This window comes from Dermacentor andersoni, chromosome 8, assembly GCF_023375885.2.
Source record: "Dermacentor andersoni chromosome 8, qqDerAnde1_hic_scaffold, whole genome shotgun sequence".
In the NCBI taxonomy this organism is placed as follows: domain Eukaryota; kingdom Metazoa; phylum Arthropoda; class Arachnida; order Ixodida; family Ixodidae; genus Dermacentor; species Dermacentor andersoni.
Window position 1 is genome coordinate 65,581,557 of NC_092821.1, and position 19,851 is coordinate 65,601,407.

The 19,851-nt window shown below is 43.9% G+C and overlaps 1 protein-coding gene across 1 annotated transcript in view; it reads right to left on the reverse strand.

Moving 5' to 3' along the window:
- Positions 1–1,735: 1,735 nt before the first annotated feature.
- Positions 1,736–19,851, reverse strand: part of LOC126538773 (uncharacterized) — a 62,026-nt gene continuing 43,910 nt past the window's right edge. The window contains exon 3 of the mRNA XM_050185501.3: positions 1,736–3,266. Coding sequence (XP_050041458.2) covers positions 2,278–3,266 — 989 coding nt within the window. The 3' untranslated portion in view covers positions 1,736–2,277. The remainder of the gene's footprint in view (positions 3,267–19,851) is intronic.

A 19,851-nucleotide genomic window follows, 5' to 3' on the forward strand; every position in this document is an offset into this window, starting at 1 on the left:
GCATCTCATGCTTAAAATGTAGAACGGCGAAAGCTCACATGTGGAGACAGCAACAGTCTATGTTCCCTGGCGCACGCGGGTAGCGTTAATTCACGGATGGAGACGTGTTTCCTGAGGCCAGCTTTCTTCATCAAAATTATCAAAAGGCCACAGCCCTTGACTCTTTGACATGCATACGTGATCTCTAACATATCATTTGCAAATTTTGATCTTGTAGCAGACGCATTCAATTTCTTTGACCTGCTATCATCTGCATTTTGATTCCAGCGTGCTTTTCATTTGTGCTTAACTATTTTTACTTCTTTTTTGCACAGGAAAAAGATGCAGCCCAAAAATAGTCATATAGCCAAAAACAAAATTCTGACGCAAACTCGGATAAAAAGCAGCCCAATTTGGCTATTAATAGCCCAATCTGGCAACCCTGCTGCATATATATGCATATTCCCAGTTCAGACTTTACGTAATAGATGGAAACCTACATCTACATGGCTGAACTGTGTGGATAGATAAATGTTATTGGGTTCACATGTTACAAAGAAACTTTGAAAGAACCTGCACTGAAATGGACATGTGTTGGCACAGGTGCCCCTTCTATGGCTGTAATGTGCCAAAGCCTGAAGGTGTGCATGTCACCGAAATGGCTGAGTGGATGTGGAGGTAATCCATAGGAGTGGAACTTGCCAGAAAGAAAGATATTGTCATGCATGTTTGCCTATTAATGTCGATACATTGTTTCTGAATATAAATCTAAATTAGTGGTGCACAAAATTAGTTTTTCAGATTAAATGGAGTGCGGATGGAATAGCGTCGAAGCGAAACAAGTCGAATGTAGAATACGTCTCAAATAGTTTTCAAGATATGAAGAGCTATTATCAAATTATGTATAAAACAATGGCGCATCCGGCTGTTGATGACATTGGCCAGTTCCTGTCATTCCCCTGCATTTTTATGAAGCACTATTTACTAAAAGCACAATTAGAGCATAAGGAACGAATGAGGAATCTGCTCGCACATAGCAAATGCAAACAATCTCTGTATAGCTAGGAAAGTGTAGCTCCCTTAGCAATGTATACACCCTCTATTAATCACATTATCATATTTTAAGCCTATGCTATGACCACGGGTATGAACGCGGTTGCACAGGTAATGCTTAAAGTGTTCGAAGGCTACTAGAAAATACTTGTGTTTATGAAGTACCCATTCGAAGCAACAAATATTCACACTAACTTGATCAAAATAAAAACACTTCTTGGATTTATTATCTTGAGAACATTTCCTGTGAACAATTTTGTTGGTGAGGAAATTCCTTCACGAGAGAGTGGAAAAACTGCAATTCGTAAAGAATTTTTACAAATGTCAAAAAACACGATTGGCCCAATTTCTTGCCTTCGGCATACAAACGTATAATACAGTACAAGTGTCTTTGTATGTTTGATTCGAATGTAAATTTTATATAAATATTTCTACAGATTTATGACACACCAGTGCCTACACAAATGCTGACACATTTCCTGAAATAAAATGTAGGAATGAATTAGGCATGAGGCACCTGACATTTGACTCAAGACGTAAATTCCTTGTGTATATTAGTTATAATAAGTGCCTTTCATGCTAATAATTGACTTCCAACTGCCGTCACTCAACTTCTCTTGCAAGCCCTGATAGACTAAAATACTAACATCTCTATATTGCATGCTGTCTTTCAAGTATTAAAATAGCAAGAACAGACAATGAATACTCAATAAACAAAGGGTTTTATTTGGTGCTCTGATAAAACAAACAGTGGCAAGCTAACTTATTGAACAATCAATTGCTGCTCTTAAGAACCCTGTTGAAAAAAAAAAGAAATACCAAACAGGCTTGAATACAGGAAGATCAAAAGAATGTCCAGCATGAACCACGTAAACCGGAACCTAGAGGCAACAAACACACGAATTGGCCTAGAAGAACAAGTTCACATATACCAAAAGAGGATACTGGGATAAAAAAAGGCACGCAAAGAGCTTAGAAAGCAGATCATTCAGATATCTGTAATGTAGGCTATAACGTAGGCTAAAACGGCTTTGCGTGCATCAGTTTCATTATTTCTTCTGCTCTATTCGTTCTGACATGCTGAGAAAAGATCTAGAGCAAATATGCTAATCTGTAAAAAGTGTTCCAGGATTCCTTTAAAAGTACATCAAGACATTTGCGCTACCTGGTGCAGAAGAACACTATGTAACACGCTACATGTTAGTAGATTTGTACTTTGAAGTCTAGTTCAACATGGTTGTTGGCCTACCCTACAATATCATAATGCTGTCCTCTCTTATGTCTGCTCAAGTGATCAGACCGTGTAAAAGACTTGGAGCAGATAGTGCAGCTGTATGGCCGGTCACCTGTGTGAATGCGCTGGTGTACCTTCATGGCACTCTTCAACGAGAAGCTCCGAGAGCATGAAGGGCACTGAAATGGCTTCTCGCCTGTATGGGTGTGCAGGTGTCTCGTAAGGTTGCTCTCTTGTGAGAACCTCCGAGAGCATGAAGGGCACTGATATGGCTTCTCGCCTGTGTGACTGTGCAGGTGAATTTTTAGGCGGCTCTCTCGTGAAAATCTCCGAGAGCATGAAGGGCACTGAAATGGCTTCTCGCCTGTGTGAGTGCGCAGGTGTTTCATAAGGCTGACCTTTTCTGAGAATCTCCGAGAGCATGAAGGGCACTGAAATGGCTTCTTTGTGTGGATGCGCAGGTGTCTCATAAGGTTGTACTCTTGCGAGAAGCTCTGAGAGCATGAAGGGCACTGATATGGCTTTTCACCTGTGTGGGTGCGCAGGTGTCTCGTAAGGGTGCACTTTCCTGAGAAGCTCCGAGAGCATGAAGGGCACTGATATGGCTTCTCCCCTGTGTGAGCGCGCAGGTGTCTCATAAACTTGTCTTTTTCTGGGAAGCTCCGAGAGCATGAAGAGCAGTGATATGGCTTCTCGCCTGTGTGGGTGAGCAGGTGTTCCATAAGATGTCCCTTTCGTGAGAAGCTCCGAGAGCATGAAGGGCACTCAAATGGCTTCTCGCCGGTGTGGGTGCGCAGGTGAACTTTTAAGTTGGATCTGTTTGACAAGCTCCTATGGCATGAAGGGCACTGAAATGGCTTCTTGCCAGTATGGACGCTGGCATGCGCTTCCAGATGAAACGCTTCGTCAGCCTCATTGTCGCATAGGTGACGTAAGTGGAGGCATCCTTGGTTTGAGTTGTCACATGTTGCAGTTGACGGAGAAATAGAAGGCCTCGATGCTGCACAAATAAAACAAAAGTAAGTAAAGGTTATTATGAAATGCCAAAAAAAGAACAGAGATGCTAAATTTAATGAAGTTTTCTTTCTTTTTTTTCTGAAATCTTGAGGGTGATTTCAAGTATGATGAAACAAAGGACTCCTAATGGCCCTTTTTTATTTAGCCAATATTTCTGCATCTGAATGCTTCATGACCCTGTTTGTGAAGACCAACAAAAGTTATTTTTTGGAAAGCCAAAAAATTACAAAGTGAATGAATGTGGGGTGTTTGAAGACTTTCGCAGGCTTCTGCGACCCTTGGAGAAAAGTTTAAAAATTCTTTGACCCAGCTTGGTCTGTCATCCTCAATGAGCAAGTATGCCCTACTGAACAAAAGTCGAAGGTCGAGCAACAGGATGGTACCTTCTCATGCGATTTCACAGGTGGTTTCAAGGGGGGCTAGAGACTTTTTAATAGCAGGCAGAATTGTGGCAGCCTGACTTTCGACTTTAGATGTAGTAGCCATTGCATTTGTTGGAACACTTTCAACAACGGTCACAGAAACCATGGAAAAAGGCGGCACAGAATCAGTTTCGAATCATTTCCTTCTTAATGTATGCCCAGATGCTGCAGCAATGGCAGATTTTGCTTCTCTGCATTCAACTCGCCAATTTATACCTTCACGGTGAACAGCAGATTCTGCCACTTCACCTAGACATCATGCAACAACGAAGAAAACACGCGTGAAAACAACATAATACTATGACCACAATAGCTATGGAAGGGAGCATAGCAGTGCAGGCCTGGATAACTTTTTGTAGGGAAGTGCCAACCCTCGGCTTGGTTGTATGGAAAAAAGTGAGCTACTTTGACCCTATCTATCTCACTGTGGCGGTAGAGCTGCGCAGATGGGCAAAACCATTTTTGGGTGGTGTTGGAAGACCGCCGGCCACCGCGCATGAAGCGAACTTCTGGGGCATTCTTATGCTTCTTGAAATTCAGTACATCAGTAGTGGCTATATTTGTTCTATGTAACCATATCTCTTGCAATAATTTCTAGTTGTAACAGTGTTTTAAGAAATTGTTCGATATAAGGAATAATTCGATGTAAACATGTTTGACATTTAGACAGGTTTGACTTTACACATCACAGAGAGGTCAGATTCTTCATCCTTGCAAATATTGTGCCCCTTTGTAAAGAACACGTAGAAACACATTGGTCCCAGACGACTCCTAAACCTTCACTGAGGACAGAACCAAGTATAAATGAATGCATTGGGGCGAGGAAAAGCATTGAAATATACAGACCACAACATTGCCATTTTTATTTTCGAGAACAGGGTTACATGCATTAATAAAGATGCTGTTTTTGTATGTGCATAGCCTGTGAGAATACATGTTCCTGGGATGTTCCTTTCTGCAGCAATTAATGATAGAAGAAAACCCTTTAAGAAAGGCCCCGCATTGTAGTTTTAAACCTTAACCGGGCTGTTACAAACTTGTTTTCTGCATCTGGGTTATACAGTACATAGCATAGATTTGTTTCTTCGCTGGAACACAAACGAATGTCCAAAACTTAGTGTGTAAGTAAAATCTTACTGCATCATGGCTAATCGCTTGCCTGGTTTAAGCTGTTTCTTGCATCCGTCATCGCAACTACTTTCTCCTTTCCCCTGCAGCCAAGAGGGTGACTGTTGTCTCTCTGACTGAGTGCATGTCCCAGGTGTCAATTGAAGGGGCCTCAAGCTGCTCTCCTCTGCCGTTCATCATTGACAGCGTGCGCCTCCTTTCCTCTGTGTGGTTCGGCATCCACATAGCCGACATCTTCGTTGTCTTCGTACATCTTGTTAAAGTCTTGATCCTTGCCGTTTTTCTTCACGGGGAATACTCTGTATCCACATTGCACGCTAGTGCCGTGACTTTGATGTTGTTTCATATCTGCAATGATAGTCCTTCCTTGCCTGTCTTGTCTTTGTCTGTTCGTCTACTCTGTATCCCAGGCTTCTCAAGGTGTCGTTTTCTGGCTTGGAGAGCTTGAGTCTCTCGAGTTAGCTAATTCTATAGGGTTTCACCAGCTCTTCCGACGTATTGTGGACTGTGTTGGTGCTGGCACGTGCCATACTGGAGCAGCTAGAAATGCATTTTATAGCAGTAAACCTGACTATCAGTGCAGGTTGTGAAAGCAAATGCAAACTATAATAATCAGTTTTAACAGTGGGCAAGCTATGAGAAAGCAGTAAGTGGTCACTCATTTATAAACTCAACCAAAACACTAAAAATAACCCACCCCTTCATCGGAGTGCTTACGATAGACAGTGACGAAGCGCTGGTGCCTAAGATGAGCCTAAAAACCACTTCAGTGGCTTAGAAAAGCATGGAAGCACTTAAGCATGCTACGACCAGACTTCGGAGAAGTTTTGAGGACAATGAGCGCGATCTTGCCACTATGAATGTATTAAGATGGACCACTCTGTGAAAAGCAGTTACGCTAATAATGCACCCAGCCTGAGATACGCAAACCTTCTCTACCTCTCTAAATACAATTGGCTATTTTTATTGTTTCTTCTTTTATTTTTGCGTTCCCACAAGGCTTTCTTCTTCACATTGTACAAGTCCTTTAAGTATCGGTAATTTTGATAAAACAAATGCTGTCTATACAAATAGCTCCTTGCATAGGTAGATTATCTACTCTGGGAAACAACCTTCAAACAAACAGAATGGCAAACAAAAATGTTGTCTTTCTTTATTTGATGACTTACGGTATCTATATGTTTAAATTAAAAATTTGAGTGATGCTATTGAAGAAAACTAATTTTCTTTCATCTTCAAAAACAGTTACGTCCCAAGATAAATATCAAATTTGACACCCAGTAGGATAATTTCACATTCATAGGCAGGGGTCTAAACAAAAAGCCACACCGATCCCCACAAACATCCCCACAATTGACACAGCTCATTATGGGGAAATGTCAGCTGATGGAGGGCAGTAGTGCAATTACCATAAGCTCTGCCAGAGTTCTAGGAAGGCGTGCTACAGGATGACCTACATCACATGCAGGGTTTGTCTGTGTCAGGACTTTCACCTTTCAATGTTAAATTAGCATACTGAATCACCAACCAGAATTATGAATTTCTTGGAAGAACATCAGAATAACTGCACGGGAAGTCTGAAACTGGCAACTTTAATGGCAAAAATAATTTACCTGTTTTTATAGCACAAGCGGGATGAAAAATTTACTTAATTGTGCCCAGCGCTGTGCTTAAGTGATATACTGCATACTTGAAATACCATGATGATGAACACCAAGGAGGTGGTTCGCTTTTGCTTGTCTTGTAGCTCGATGCAAATCGCACAGTCGCAACATGTAGATACACCAGAACCTCGTTCATACGTTTTGGAAAAAACCACGAGAAAAAACATACTAACTGGGAAAATTACGATCCTAAGCAACTTAAAAAATTTGAGACAACTTTTGTTGACAACTATGTAATACAAAGCGTCGCGCTGAACATTGCGGCACGAGACGCTGACGCATTTTGTTGTTTTCCTAGTGCGTGGTATTTTCAGAGGGCGACTGGAAACCGAAACGAAATCTAGCTGGTGGGCGACGCCTGATGCCACCGAAGTGAAACGTGGTGGTCACATCACACCGCCTGCAGCAGGAAACGATGCCACATTTGCAATATCGCCTAAAAAAGGTGTGCAGTTTGCTACCAATGGCACTACGCACCACGCGATTAAGACACATAGGTGAAGATGCTTACCGCAATAGGTTCGGTGGTGACAGCTAAGAGTGTAGGGTGCAACAAACTAAGCGGAGATTTGAATGGCACCAGAGAAAGAAACTGTGTGCGCCATCGTTGTGTTGCGAGACAGGCAGCTCTACACTGTTCTCGATCTCACACGCCTCGCACCTTTTCTTGCTCACATGGAATCTTGCGGCCAGAAAACATATGGACCCTTTTCAGAGCGATTCTTAGGGCGCTGCCAAGTTTGATCTCATGGTGGAACGTCCACTACTTGCCTCAGCTGCATCTGCATTTACAAAAGGTGTGTATGGCGCCAGTGCAGCTTAGCAAACCTCTGTTTCGGGAGATACCTTAGACGTTGACTGGATGGACGACACAAAGTTTTGGCGACAACTTCAGAGAACATGCAAAAGAACTTTGGAAGTTGATTTAGCCATGCCCAAATTGGGCGAGCAAAATATATTGTGTTTATTTCAACAGCAAGGCTCAATATGCATTCCAAGCTAGCCAAATTTTCTGCTGATGAATTGAATCAAGATTAGCATATTTTGCTTTTCGTTCTTTACTTGGCAAATATTTTTGAAACAGGGGCTTGTAAATTTCCTTAGTGGGGTTACTATCTGATTATTTCTGCCTAATTACTCGCAGGGGTGCTAAGTGCTGACAAATTTGTTCTTGCTGCGTGCAAGGCTTGAAACGTAGCCATTTCGTAGATTGTAATAACTTTTAGCAAAGATCACTAGTAACTCGCTTACTCTTGTGGACCGTCGTAAAACATGCAGCTTCGACATTCAGCTTCGGTTGTGTGGAAGGCATTCAAAATAGACAACAATCCAAGGATAAAACAGTGGTACAATCCAGGCTCAATAGGAGAGGCTACACTCGGTCCACCGCAAAGTTATAACACAGCTGCTGGTATTTGCCATGCTCCTTTCGATGGAGCACAGGAACAGTGCTTAAGGATAAGCTTCAGTTTTGAAAAACTCAAGGAACACTTGCGGTGCAGGATGGGTGCACATTTCTCATATTTTGCTAAAATGTAGCATGATTCGGTGCAATTGGTGGGGTATTATCATCACTGCGTGGATACCCAAACTATGTAGCTTTTCTGCTGTTCTTTTTTTAGACCACTGTTTCGGCATCTCCAATGCTCAAATGATGCTGTATCAAAATGATTACGCTGAAAACACACTGCAAGTGTTTAAAAAAGAGTGATGTCACTGTGGACAACAAAAAAAAAGAGTCTATAATCGTGCAGAAACATCAGAAATCACGGATCCATCCTTTGTCTTTCCCATCGCTGAACGCCACATCATGGATTGTCGAAAGCTCAACGTTCCGCCTTTTCGTTCATGCACTCCTCGCACAAGACCAAATGCAAGAAAAAGAAATCAGAGGCCGGTGCGACAAATTTTTCATTGCAATCATCATCATCATCATCAGCCTGCCTGGTTACGCCCACTGCAGGGCAAAGGCCTCTCCCATACTTCTCCAACAACCCCGGTCATGTACTAATTGTGGCCATGTCGTCCCTGCAAACTTCTTAATCTCATCCGCCCACCTAACTTTCTGCCGCCCTCTGCTACGCTTCCCTTCTGTTGGAATCCAGTCCGTAACCCTCAATGACCATCGGTTATCTTCCCTCGTCATTACATGTTCTGCCCATGCCCATTTCTTTTTCTTGATTTCAACTAAGATGTCATTAACTCGCGTTTGTTCCCTCACCCAATCTGCTCTTTTCTTATCCCTTAACGTTACACCCATCATTCTTCTTTCCATAGCTCGTTGCGTCGTCCTCAATTTAAGTAGAACCCTTTTCTTAAGCCTCCAGGTTTCTGCCCCGTAGGTGAGTACTGGTAAGGCACAGCTATTATACACTTTTCTCTTGAGGGATAATGGCAACCTGCTGTTCATGATCTGAGAATCCCTGCAAAACGCATCCCAGCACATTCTTATTCTTCTGATTATTTCCGTCTCATGATCCGGATACGCCGTCACTACCTGCCCTAATTAGATGTATTCCCTTACCACTTCCAGTGCCTCGCTATTCCTATTGTAAATTGCTGTTCTCTTCCGAGACTGTTAAACATTACTTTTGTTTTCTGCAGATTAATTTTTAGACCCACTCTTCTGCTTTGCCTCTCCAGGTCGGTGAGCATGCATTGCAACTGGTCCCCTGAGTTACTAAGCAAGGCAATATCAGCAGCCAATCGCAAGTTACTAAGGTATTCTCCATTAACTTTTATCCACAATTCTTCCCAATCCAGGTCTCTGAACACCTCCTGTAAACACGCTGTGAACAGCATTGTAGAGATCGTATCTCCGTGCCTGACGCCTTTCTTTATTGGGATTTTGTTGCTTTCTTTATGGAGGACTACGGTGGCTTTGGAGCCGCTATAGATATCTTTCAGTATTTTTACATACAGCTCGTCTACACCCTGATCCGTAATGCCTCCATGACTGCTGAGGTTTCGACAGAATCAAACGCTTTCTCGTAATCAATGAAACCTATACATAAGAATTGGTTATATTCCGCGCGTTTTTCTATCACCTGATTGATAGTGTGAATATGCTCTATTGTTGAGTAGCCTTTACAGAATCCTGCCTGGTCCTTTGCTTGACAGGAGTCAAGGTGTTCCTGGTTCTATTTGCGATTACCTTAGTAAATAGTTTGTAGGCAACGGACAGTAAGCTGATCGGTGTATAATTTTTCAAGTATTTGGCGTCGCCTTTCTTGAGGATTAGGATTATGTTAGTAGTTTCTTCCAAGATTCCAGTACGCTCGATGTCATGAGGCATTGCGTATACAGGGTGGCCAGTTTCTCTAGAACAATTTGCCCACCATCCTTTAACAAACTTGCTGTTAGCTGATCCGCCCCAGCTGCCTTCCCCCTTTACATTACATAGCTCCCAAGGCATTCTTTGCTTCTTCCGGCGTTACCTGTGGGATTTCGAATTCCTCTAGGATATTCTCTCTTCCATTATCGTCGTGGGTGCCACTGGTACTGTATAAATCTCTATAGAACTCCTCAACCACTTGAACTATCTCATCCATATTAGTAATGATATTGCCGGCTTTGTCTCTTAACGCATACATCTGATTCTTGTCAGTTCCTAGTTTCTTCACTGCTTTTAGGCTTCCTCCGTTCCTGAGGGCATGTCCAATTTTATCCATATCATACTTTCTTATGTCAGATTTCTTATGCTTGTTGATTAACTTCGAAAGTTCTGCCAGTTCTATTCTAGCTGTAGGGTTAGAGGCTTTCATACATTGGCGTTTCTTGATCAGATCTTTCGTCTCCTGCTATAGCTTACTGGTATCCTGTCTAACGGAGTTACCGCCGTCTTCTATTGCACACTCTTAATGATTCCCACAAGATTGTCGTTCATTGCTTCAACACTAAGGTCATCTTCCTGAGTTAAAGCCGAATACCTGTTCTGTAGTTTGATCTGGAATTCCTCAATTTTCCCTCTTACCGCTAACTCATTGATCGGCTTCTTATGTACCAGTTTCTTCCGTTCCCTCCTCAGGTCTAGGCTAGTTCGAGTTCTTACCATCCTATGGTCACTGCAGCGCACCTTGTTGAGCACGTCCACATCTTGTATGATGCCAGGGTCATATAGCGCAGACTATGAAGTCTATTTCATTTCTAGTCTCACCATTCGGGCTCCTCCACGTCAACTTTCGGCTATCCCGCTTGCGGAAGAAGGTATTCATTATCCGCATATTATTCTGTTCCGCAAACTCTAGTAATAACTCTCCCCTGCTATTCCTAGTGCCTATGCCATACTCCCCCATTGCCTTGTCTCCAGCCTGCTTCTTGCCTACCTTGGCTTTGTAGTCGCCCATCAGTATAGTGTATTTTGTTTTCACTCTACCAAACGCCGATTCCACGTCTTCATAGAAGCTTTCGACTTCCTGGTAATCACGACTGGATGTAGGGCCGTAGACCTGTACAACCTTCATTTTGTAACTCTTATTACGTTTCACAACAAGACCTGCCACCCTGTCGTTAATGCTATAGAATTCCTGTAGGTTACTAGCTATATTCTTATTAATCAGAAATCCGACTCCTAGTTATCGTTTCTCCGCTAAGCCCCGGTAGCACAGGACGTGCCCGCTTTTTAGCACTGTATATGCTTCTTTTGGCCTTCTAACTTCACTGAGCCCTATTATATCCCATTTACTGCCCTCTAATTCCTCCAATAGCACTGCTAGACTCGCCTCACTAGACAACGTTCTAGCGTTAAACGCTGCCAGGTTCATATTCCAATGGCGGCCTGTCCGCAACCCTGCTAATGGCTCATCACGCCACCAAGCTGAGAGAGTCTTCATGATTGGCTGTTGCTATGGCAACAGTGCAACAACGCTCCAGTTGGCATTGATAGGGCTGCTTCCAAGTTGACGCACCATTTCTTTTTTGATGACACCATGATTACAAGCAGCATTTGTTCGACACTTGTTTTAAGAACTTCGAAACTGGACTTCCTTACAGAAAGCAAAGCACGATGATTATATGATAGTACGCCCAGAAAGAGAAAGCATTCCTTGCAACTATCACAAGGGCCATTGATCAGATCGTGCCGGACCACCACATTCTTTGAAGCATAATGCAACTCCATATCACGTTGGCAGTTTAGCTCTACCAAAGCAAACTGCACTATGTCATCGCGTCATGGACTACATAACAATGCAGACATTGCACACGAGCCGTTTTACTTAGCAAACCACACAGGACCGCAGAGGGCGCACCAGCACTTATTCTTCCAAGTCTTTGCAGATTCACGGGTTCTTGCAGTCTAATTCTGTTTGGTGACTAGGTGCACCTATAACATCAGCATTCATTCAATTTCAATTCAATTCAGCATTCAATTTCATCCAACATAAGTTGATAAATAAAATGCGAAGCCTTCCTAGGACCCTCGTCACTATTTAACAGCAATTGAATAACCAGAAGTCTAATGGCTGGAAAACAGAGAAGGTGGCTGCAGTCCATCAATTGGCTGATGTGCACTCTCCCGAGAACCACCACCTTACCTTGACTAGCATTCCACGAAAACTTTTAAAACACCCGATATATTCTGACCCCATCAATTTTCTGGAAAGTAACTCATTCTTTCATTCATGTCAGCAGGGTCTTGAAAAATTATTTTATGTGATCCCCAACTTCTTTGTTTCAATAATGATTGGTCCACCACCTTAAATCAAGGATTTGATGTAGACTCCTTTTTTAGATGTTGCCAATGCGCTTATATGACTCAGTATGACTGAGTAGTCATATTCTATGTGTCCTTAAACTTAGGCAGCTTAATGCAAGCAAATGTGTCATCTTGGTGAAGGACCTTATTTGCAATCAAAGTCGGTATGTCGCAGCCAATAACTGCTCATCTACTTATTCACCATTTGCCCCAAAGTGCCACAAGGATCCATCTTCCGGCTCTTGTCATTCTTGATTTACATTAATAATGTTCGTAACCGTGCGATCATTAATTATTCTGTACGCAGATGACTGTGTAATCTACCACAGTATTACTAAGCCTGGTGACTCATATATGAGGCAAGGGAATCACCACAATCTGTCACTCCGGTGTAGCAAGTGAATAATTAAACTTAACACTCACAATTGTAAACAGATGCGCATATCACATACCATAAACAATGGCAATCAATATACTACTGAATGACACTCTGTTATCATCAGTTAACACCCACAAATACCTTGATCTTCCCATAACTAATGATCTGTCGGGGAATATGCAACTAAATTATTTCACTACAAATGCTAATCGCACAATAAAGAGCTTGGGCATAATTTTCCCTCTTGATCTGCAAGCACTGACTCTCCACGAAAACCCAGTTTGATCAAAACTAGAAAACACATCTGCCATTTGGGATAAAATTAAACATCACTAAACCTTGCACTTAAGAGATTCAAATGCGAGTAATTGGCTTTATCTAGCTACTCCCCATATTCCAGTGTAACATGCATGAAAAAGGAAAGTGAATCTGCCATATAGCGCAAATGTGCTCCCCTTCGCCTATTCCACAAGGTTTACAACTCCAACCATGTAGTGAAGAAATAACAGATAACACAATCTTTCAAACTTTCATTAGGATTTGACAAGAAATATAACATTGGCATACCAGTCACCAAACAAACAGGCGCCATCATTCTTTCTTGCCCCGCACAATTACTGATTGGAACGGCCTTCCTACATTTCATTTCATTGCATTTATTTTTTCCCTTAAAGGCCCGAAGGCATTACATAAGGGGGGAGCAAAATCAAGGTCAAAGAGAAAGAATAAATTGACAAAAGAGAACAATAACAAAAAAAGAGTATGTAACAAACAACATCCACCATTAACATCTAAAAGCATCTTCATTCAAGACGTCAATCTGTGACAGTATTGCTTAAGATATATTTTTTGTATAATTGTCTGTGCATTCTTTTTAAAGCTTTGTTACCACTTCTGTATTGCCTACAGGCCTTGAAAGTACAAATAAATGAAATAAAAATTAAAGCTATATATAGGGTGCACCTGTATGTAAGGCCCACCTACTTAAACTCAATTGACTTCTGAAAACGTGATTAGGCGTGCTTGTACACTCATCGTGAAATGCCATACTTACACATTTTGGGGTACAACATTTCATTCACCAAAATTAACAAGAGCTGCAAATTCTGACAGCATAAATCTTGTCCAGGAAATCAACATTTATTGCACTTCCCTCAAAGCCACTGAAGGCCTCATTTTCGGACGCACTGTCAATAAATGTAGCTACTTCAGCCAGCAGCATTGTTGGGTTACAGTCATCAGACTCCAAATAACTTTAAGGCAAATTTTTAAGCACTTTGAAGCCTATCAGTGGCATTGCCTCGGCATTGTCGAATGCTCAGGATGTACATATATCATGATGACATCATGCTTGCTTGTAAACACACAAGTAAAATGGTGAATGGAAGCTGAAAGTACTGAGACTATTGCTAAACTGCTGAGACTCCCCACACGGGCAACTGATGATAATGGTAAAGAGGTGCTGCTTGCTTGGTTGGAACAAAGGCGCCGACGCAGAGAGCGTATGTGTGCACAATTTAGAGTGAGTTTGTTGCCAGACTCAACCTTCCCAGCTCTTCGACGCATGTGCTATCTACGAATATTAAAACAAAGGTAGTGCTGATTAACAATTTAGTGCGTTGCATTTGTGGTTCTTAAATAGAAGTTCACAAAAGCATTTTCAGGGTCCACAGACCCTTGCATGGAAGATGGATTCAAAAGTACAGTGTGCAGTGGATCACACCTTTCGGAGGGTTATGCAAGGTAGTCCTTGCCCCCTTGCTAATTAATCAAAGAGGAAGCCATATCATCACTGCTATTACATATACAGCACGTCGCACATACCAGGAAACCTTTCTCTCGGTAGGGTGAATAAAGTCCACGTTGACAATCTGGTAGCACTAGCATCCGGCGTGACACAGGCTAGTTACGAGGGTACAAAAGTTTGAGGGTAGAAAGTCCGAGTCTATCAAAATCAGCAGCAAGGCAAGCTGTAATGCGTAGTCTCCTCACGTTTTCGGTGGGCACCCTGGCTGACATTCTTCTGGCGGGATCCAGCAGATTTCTAGGCAGCTTCCAAAACCTCTACCTCGTTGCTTACGTAGTCTGATATTGTCTGCTCCAAGATTTCTAATTCAGCAACATAATGGTGGCCTTATTTTCCATCGTCAGCCTGCTATAATTTCCTCGCTTTGAAGCATTTGTCAAGTTGGAGGTGGACAACGAAGGCGCTGCCGGCACCATTGTTAGCAGCTGGCGATAAAACCACTGAAGATTATCAGTTGCTAAAGTGGCTAAGCCTCGTGTCACGGTATGAAGCTGAAGTGAACCACAATAGCACAAGAGGCGATACAAAGGGTACCACCAACCACATGCGACTTCCGAGTGCCGACAGCAATGACAGCACAAAGGCTCGCAAGGAAGTGCAGCAAGCGACGCCTGCTATCGAGGCTGTGTCAGAAATGGAAGCTTTGAAATGACATGCGAAATGCGTGCCACACTGGTTTGTAGCTGCAGGAAAACAATATGACAGAAATGTTCTTTGCATTTTCACTAGCTCTTGACTTGTGATCATGAGAAAAAGTTTAAAAAATCAAACGAAGAGAGCTTGGAACATGCTAAATTTTGATAGTTATACAATGACTCTATGAAGTGCATGGCGGTATCATGGCAGCAGAGTCCAAATATTCGGGGAGGACCAGAAATTCAGGTGTCTGGAAAATCGGTCGACAAACATATTGTCACTGCTCACTTGAGACAAAGGCGGAGAGCAGTATTTAATCTAAGCAATTAGAACAAGCATTCAATTTAGGCTTCTTCTCTAGCACCCTCGCTTGCACACACGAGGTCGTCGTCTTCATCGTCAACGTTCTTGGGCATAGATGGCGTCGTGGCATTTGCCCCCCTCCAGAAGGAGCATCGTCCCGATGCTCGGCGGGTAGCATCCGGTGTCCAGCAAACCAGAGAGTGTCCATGTCATTCAGAAAAATAAGGTTTCATGCGCACCACGTGCACAACCTCAGGCAGGCCTTGACGGCGCCTTGAGCAGAATGGGCTGTCAGGAACGACTTCATAGTTGACGCCGCTAAGGCGTCGTAGAACCTTGTACGGTCCGAAGTATCAGCGCAGAAGTTTCTCCGCGAGGCCTCGGCGGCGTACTGGAGCCCAAACCCAGACTCTTTGGCTGGGCTGGTAGACGACGCATCGATGGTGTTGATTGTAACTTCGGGCATCATGGTCTTGCTGGCTAGCTATTCGAACGCGCGCGAGCTGTCTTGCTTCTTCGGCGCGCTCTGTAAAATCTGCGGCGTCAGTCTCGGAATCGCTGGAATCATGAGGAAGCATAGCATCCAGCATTGTAGTCGCTTCTCGACCGTGCAGGAGACTGAATGGCGTCATTCTTGTTGTTTCTTGCCGAGCCGTATTATAAGTAAACGTTACGTAGGGTAATATTTGGTCCCAGTTATTGTGTTCCACATCGACATACATGCACAGCATGTCTGCGAGAGCCTTGTTGAGGCGCTCCGTAAGTCCATTGCTTTGCAGGTGATAGGCTGTCGTCCTTCTGTGTGCCGTGCCACTGAGGGTGAGTACAGTTCGCAAAAGTTCAGCCGTGAACGCGGTTCCCCTGTCGGTTACGATGACCGCTGAAGCACCGTGCCTCAGGACGACGTTTTCGATGAAGAACTGTGCGGCCTCGGCTGCTGTGCTGCTAGGAAGTGCCTTGGTTTCAGCATATCGCGTGAGGTAATCTGTCGCGACTATGATCCACTTATTTCCGGCAGCAGATATTGGGAATGGGCCCAAAAGGTCCATCCCAATTCGTGCAAACGGTGTTTCCGGCACTGGAACGGGATGTAATAGTCCGGCAGGTTTCGTAGGTGGCACTTTTCGTCGCTGACAGTCAAGGCACGTTCGAACGTAGCGCTTCACCTGTGCTGCGAGCCGTGGCCAGTAATACTTTTCTTTGATCCGTGCTAACGTTCTTGTGTAGCCTAAGTGACCTGAGGTAGCTTCATCGTGACAGGCCTGCAAAATTTCATTGCGGAGAGTTTTAGGGACGACTAGTAGATATCTCTTCCATGTTGAAGAGAAGTTCCTCCTAAAAAGAACACTGTTGCGTAGGCAGAATGATGACAGGTGTCTTAAAAACAATCTGGGCTTATTTGTGGTGCGGCTTCTAAGAAATCAATTAGTGACGCGAGCTCCTGGTACTCTTGCTGTTGTTGAGAGATGGTGGCCGCATCAACAACTCCTAGAAAGCCTGCGGATTCGTCATCATCTCCGCCTTACGACTCGATCGGCGATCTGGAAAGGCAGTCAGCGTCTAAGCGCTGCTTTACCGATTTATAGACTACTGTCATGTCGTACTCTTGAAGCCGTAGGTTCCAGCGTGCCAAACGTGCAGATGGATCTTTCATGTTGGTCAACCAACAGAGAGGATGGTGGTCACTTATAACTTGAAATGGGCGGCCGTATATGTACGGTCGCAACTTGGTAACTGCCCATACTGCAGCCAAGCATTCCTTCTCTGTGGTGGAGTAGTTCGACTCGGCACGTGACAATGTTCTACTCGCGTAAGCGATGACTCGCTTAGCGCCGTCTTGCCACTGAACAAGGACCGCGCCAAGACCTACGTTGCTGGCATCGGTGTGGATCCTTGTCGGCGCATCCACGTCAAAGTGGGCAAGAACAGGCAGAGTTTGTAGACGGTGCTGCTACTCATTAAATGCCACCTCCTGCTCCTCGCCCCACACAAACGTGATATCTTCTCTGGTTAAGCAGGTGAGCGGTGAGGCGATGCGTGCAAAACCCGCAATAAATCGCCGGTAATATGCGCATATGCCCAGGAAGCGTCTGACTGCCTTTTTGTCTATAGGCCTTGAAAACTTTGCGACGGCTGCGATTTTCTCAGGATCAGGTTTGACACCTGTGTGACTTACTACGTGGCCCAAAAACTGTAGTTCTTCATAGCCAAAATGGCACTTTTCAGGTTTTAAGGTAAGCACAGCGAACCGTATGGCTTGAAGAACCGACCGTAGCCGCCTGAGATGTTCATCAAATGTGGCAGAGTAAACAATGACATCATCTAGGTAGACTAAGCAAGTCTTCCACTTAAGGTCTGAGAGAACAGTATCCATTAGTCTTTGGAACGTGGCTGGGGCGGAACACAGACCAAAAGGGAGAACTTTGAATTCATAGAGCCCATCAGGCGTTACAAAAGCAGTCTTTTCGCGGTCCCGCTCATCGACCTCTATTTGCCAGTATCCACTTTTTAAGTCCATTGATGAGAAGTACCGTGCATGCCGTAACCTGTCGAGGGAATCGCCGATGCGTGGTAAGGGATACACATCCTTTGTTGTAACCCGATTGAGCTTGCGATAATCGATACAAAACCACAGGCTACTATCCTTCTTCTTAATGAGTACCACGGGCGATGCCAAGGGCTTTTTGACAGCTGGATGACATCAACTTCTAGCATTTTCTTCACTTGCTGCTGTATTGCTTCACGCTCTTTCTCAGCCACGCGATACGGATGCTGTCGGATGGGTATTGCTGTTTCCTCCGTAATAATGCGGTGTTTCGTCAGTGGTGTTTGACGCACTTGGGACGTTGTAGAGAAGCAGTCCTTAAAATCGTCAAGCAGTTCCCTGAGACTTTGCTTCTGTTGCGGCGCTAAACCTGGGTCAACGTCGTCGACGGGTGCATGTGACATCGTATCGGTGGTCGATTCCTCTTTTACAGCAAAGCAGTGTTGAACGTGGTCAATTTCATCGAAGTATGCCACAGCGGTGCCTTTACTGATCTGCCGGCGTTCACTGGCGAAATTTCTCAGAAGTACCTCTGTGCGACCACCAATTAGCCTGACGATACCGCGAGCGATGGCAACACCTTGATGGAGCAGAAGTGCAGTTAGTTGTTCGGCTACACCGTCCTTGTTAAACTGTTCTCCGCAACTGACGGAGACAAGACTGCATGATAGTGGTGGTAGGCAGACGTCGTCGTCGGCGACACGTAATGATATACTTTGGCGCTCTTCGTCGTGGCTTGTCTCTGTACTAAATGACAAGGTTATCTCGCCGTCCCGTATGTTAACCACGGCACCGTACTCCCGCAAGAAGTCCATTCCAAGGATGAGTGACCTGCAGCACTCTTTTAAAATCATAAAAGTGGCGACAAAAGCTGTATTTCCTATCTGGAGTCGTGCAGTACATTATCCTGTAGGTGTCATTATCTGGCCCCCGGCATTTCGAATATAAGGACCCGTCCATTGCATTTTGACTTTCTTAAGCCGGTCTGCCAACTGCTCACTCATTATCGAAAAGTCTGCGTCAGTATCAACTAAAGCTGTCACGTCGTGCCCATCAATCGTTAAGAGTAGGTCGGCACTCACAAATTCGTCGGCGTTCCGTTTCTCCTGGTTGCTCTGCTCGTTTCTCTGTAATGTTGGGGGACTTTCGGCGGTTCGACGACTTGCAACCTTCCCCCCGGAAGTCGCCGATTTCAGTTTCCCCGCCGTGGGCTTGAAGAGCGGCCTCTCACCACGTCGGCGAAACTGCGACGGTTCGGCGAAGAATAACGAACGCAACGGAGACGGCGAGCGCGACCGGAGGTTAGCTGGGCTGCCTTGTTCCCGAGTGACACTGTCGTCGAAGCATCGATGTCTCTCTAGAAACTGTCGCTGAGTGGCAGGTGACATTTCCTGGATGCCACCCTGGCGATGTGGGCAAAAACGATAAGTGTGCCCTGGTTCGCCACATTGAAAACACAATGGTCGGCGATCAGCATTATTATACTGTAAAAAAGAATATATTTGAATTCCACTTTATGCCAGTAAAGATTTTGTAAACTGTTTTGCAAATCTTACACTGCAACCGCATCCATCTGAATTATTAAGGAGAGTATGGGCCTTGGTCAGGTGCTGCAAAACAACTTTAGCACAATCTTTCACTGTTTGCCATGTGTATTGTGAAAGAAAATAAAGTTTCTTTGTTTGTAGTTGTCAAAATGAATGAAGCATTATTGTTTTTGTCATTACTGCGGTAAACACCCCAGCTTTGAAAAATTTGTGCAAACAGCCGTCAATATTGGTGAGGGTGCAAAAATTACATGTCAGGGCTAGACATTATGATTGCATTTCAAAAGAATGTGATAACATGGGTAGAATCGTAAAACAGGATTATTGCAGTACATTCTGTGAAGAGAAATCAAAACAAAGCAACTGTCGATTTTCATTGGAAACATTGTTGTGCAATGGCTACCCTGTTGACAGTGAACTTGAAGACATTGTGGCCGAATTT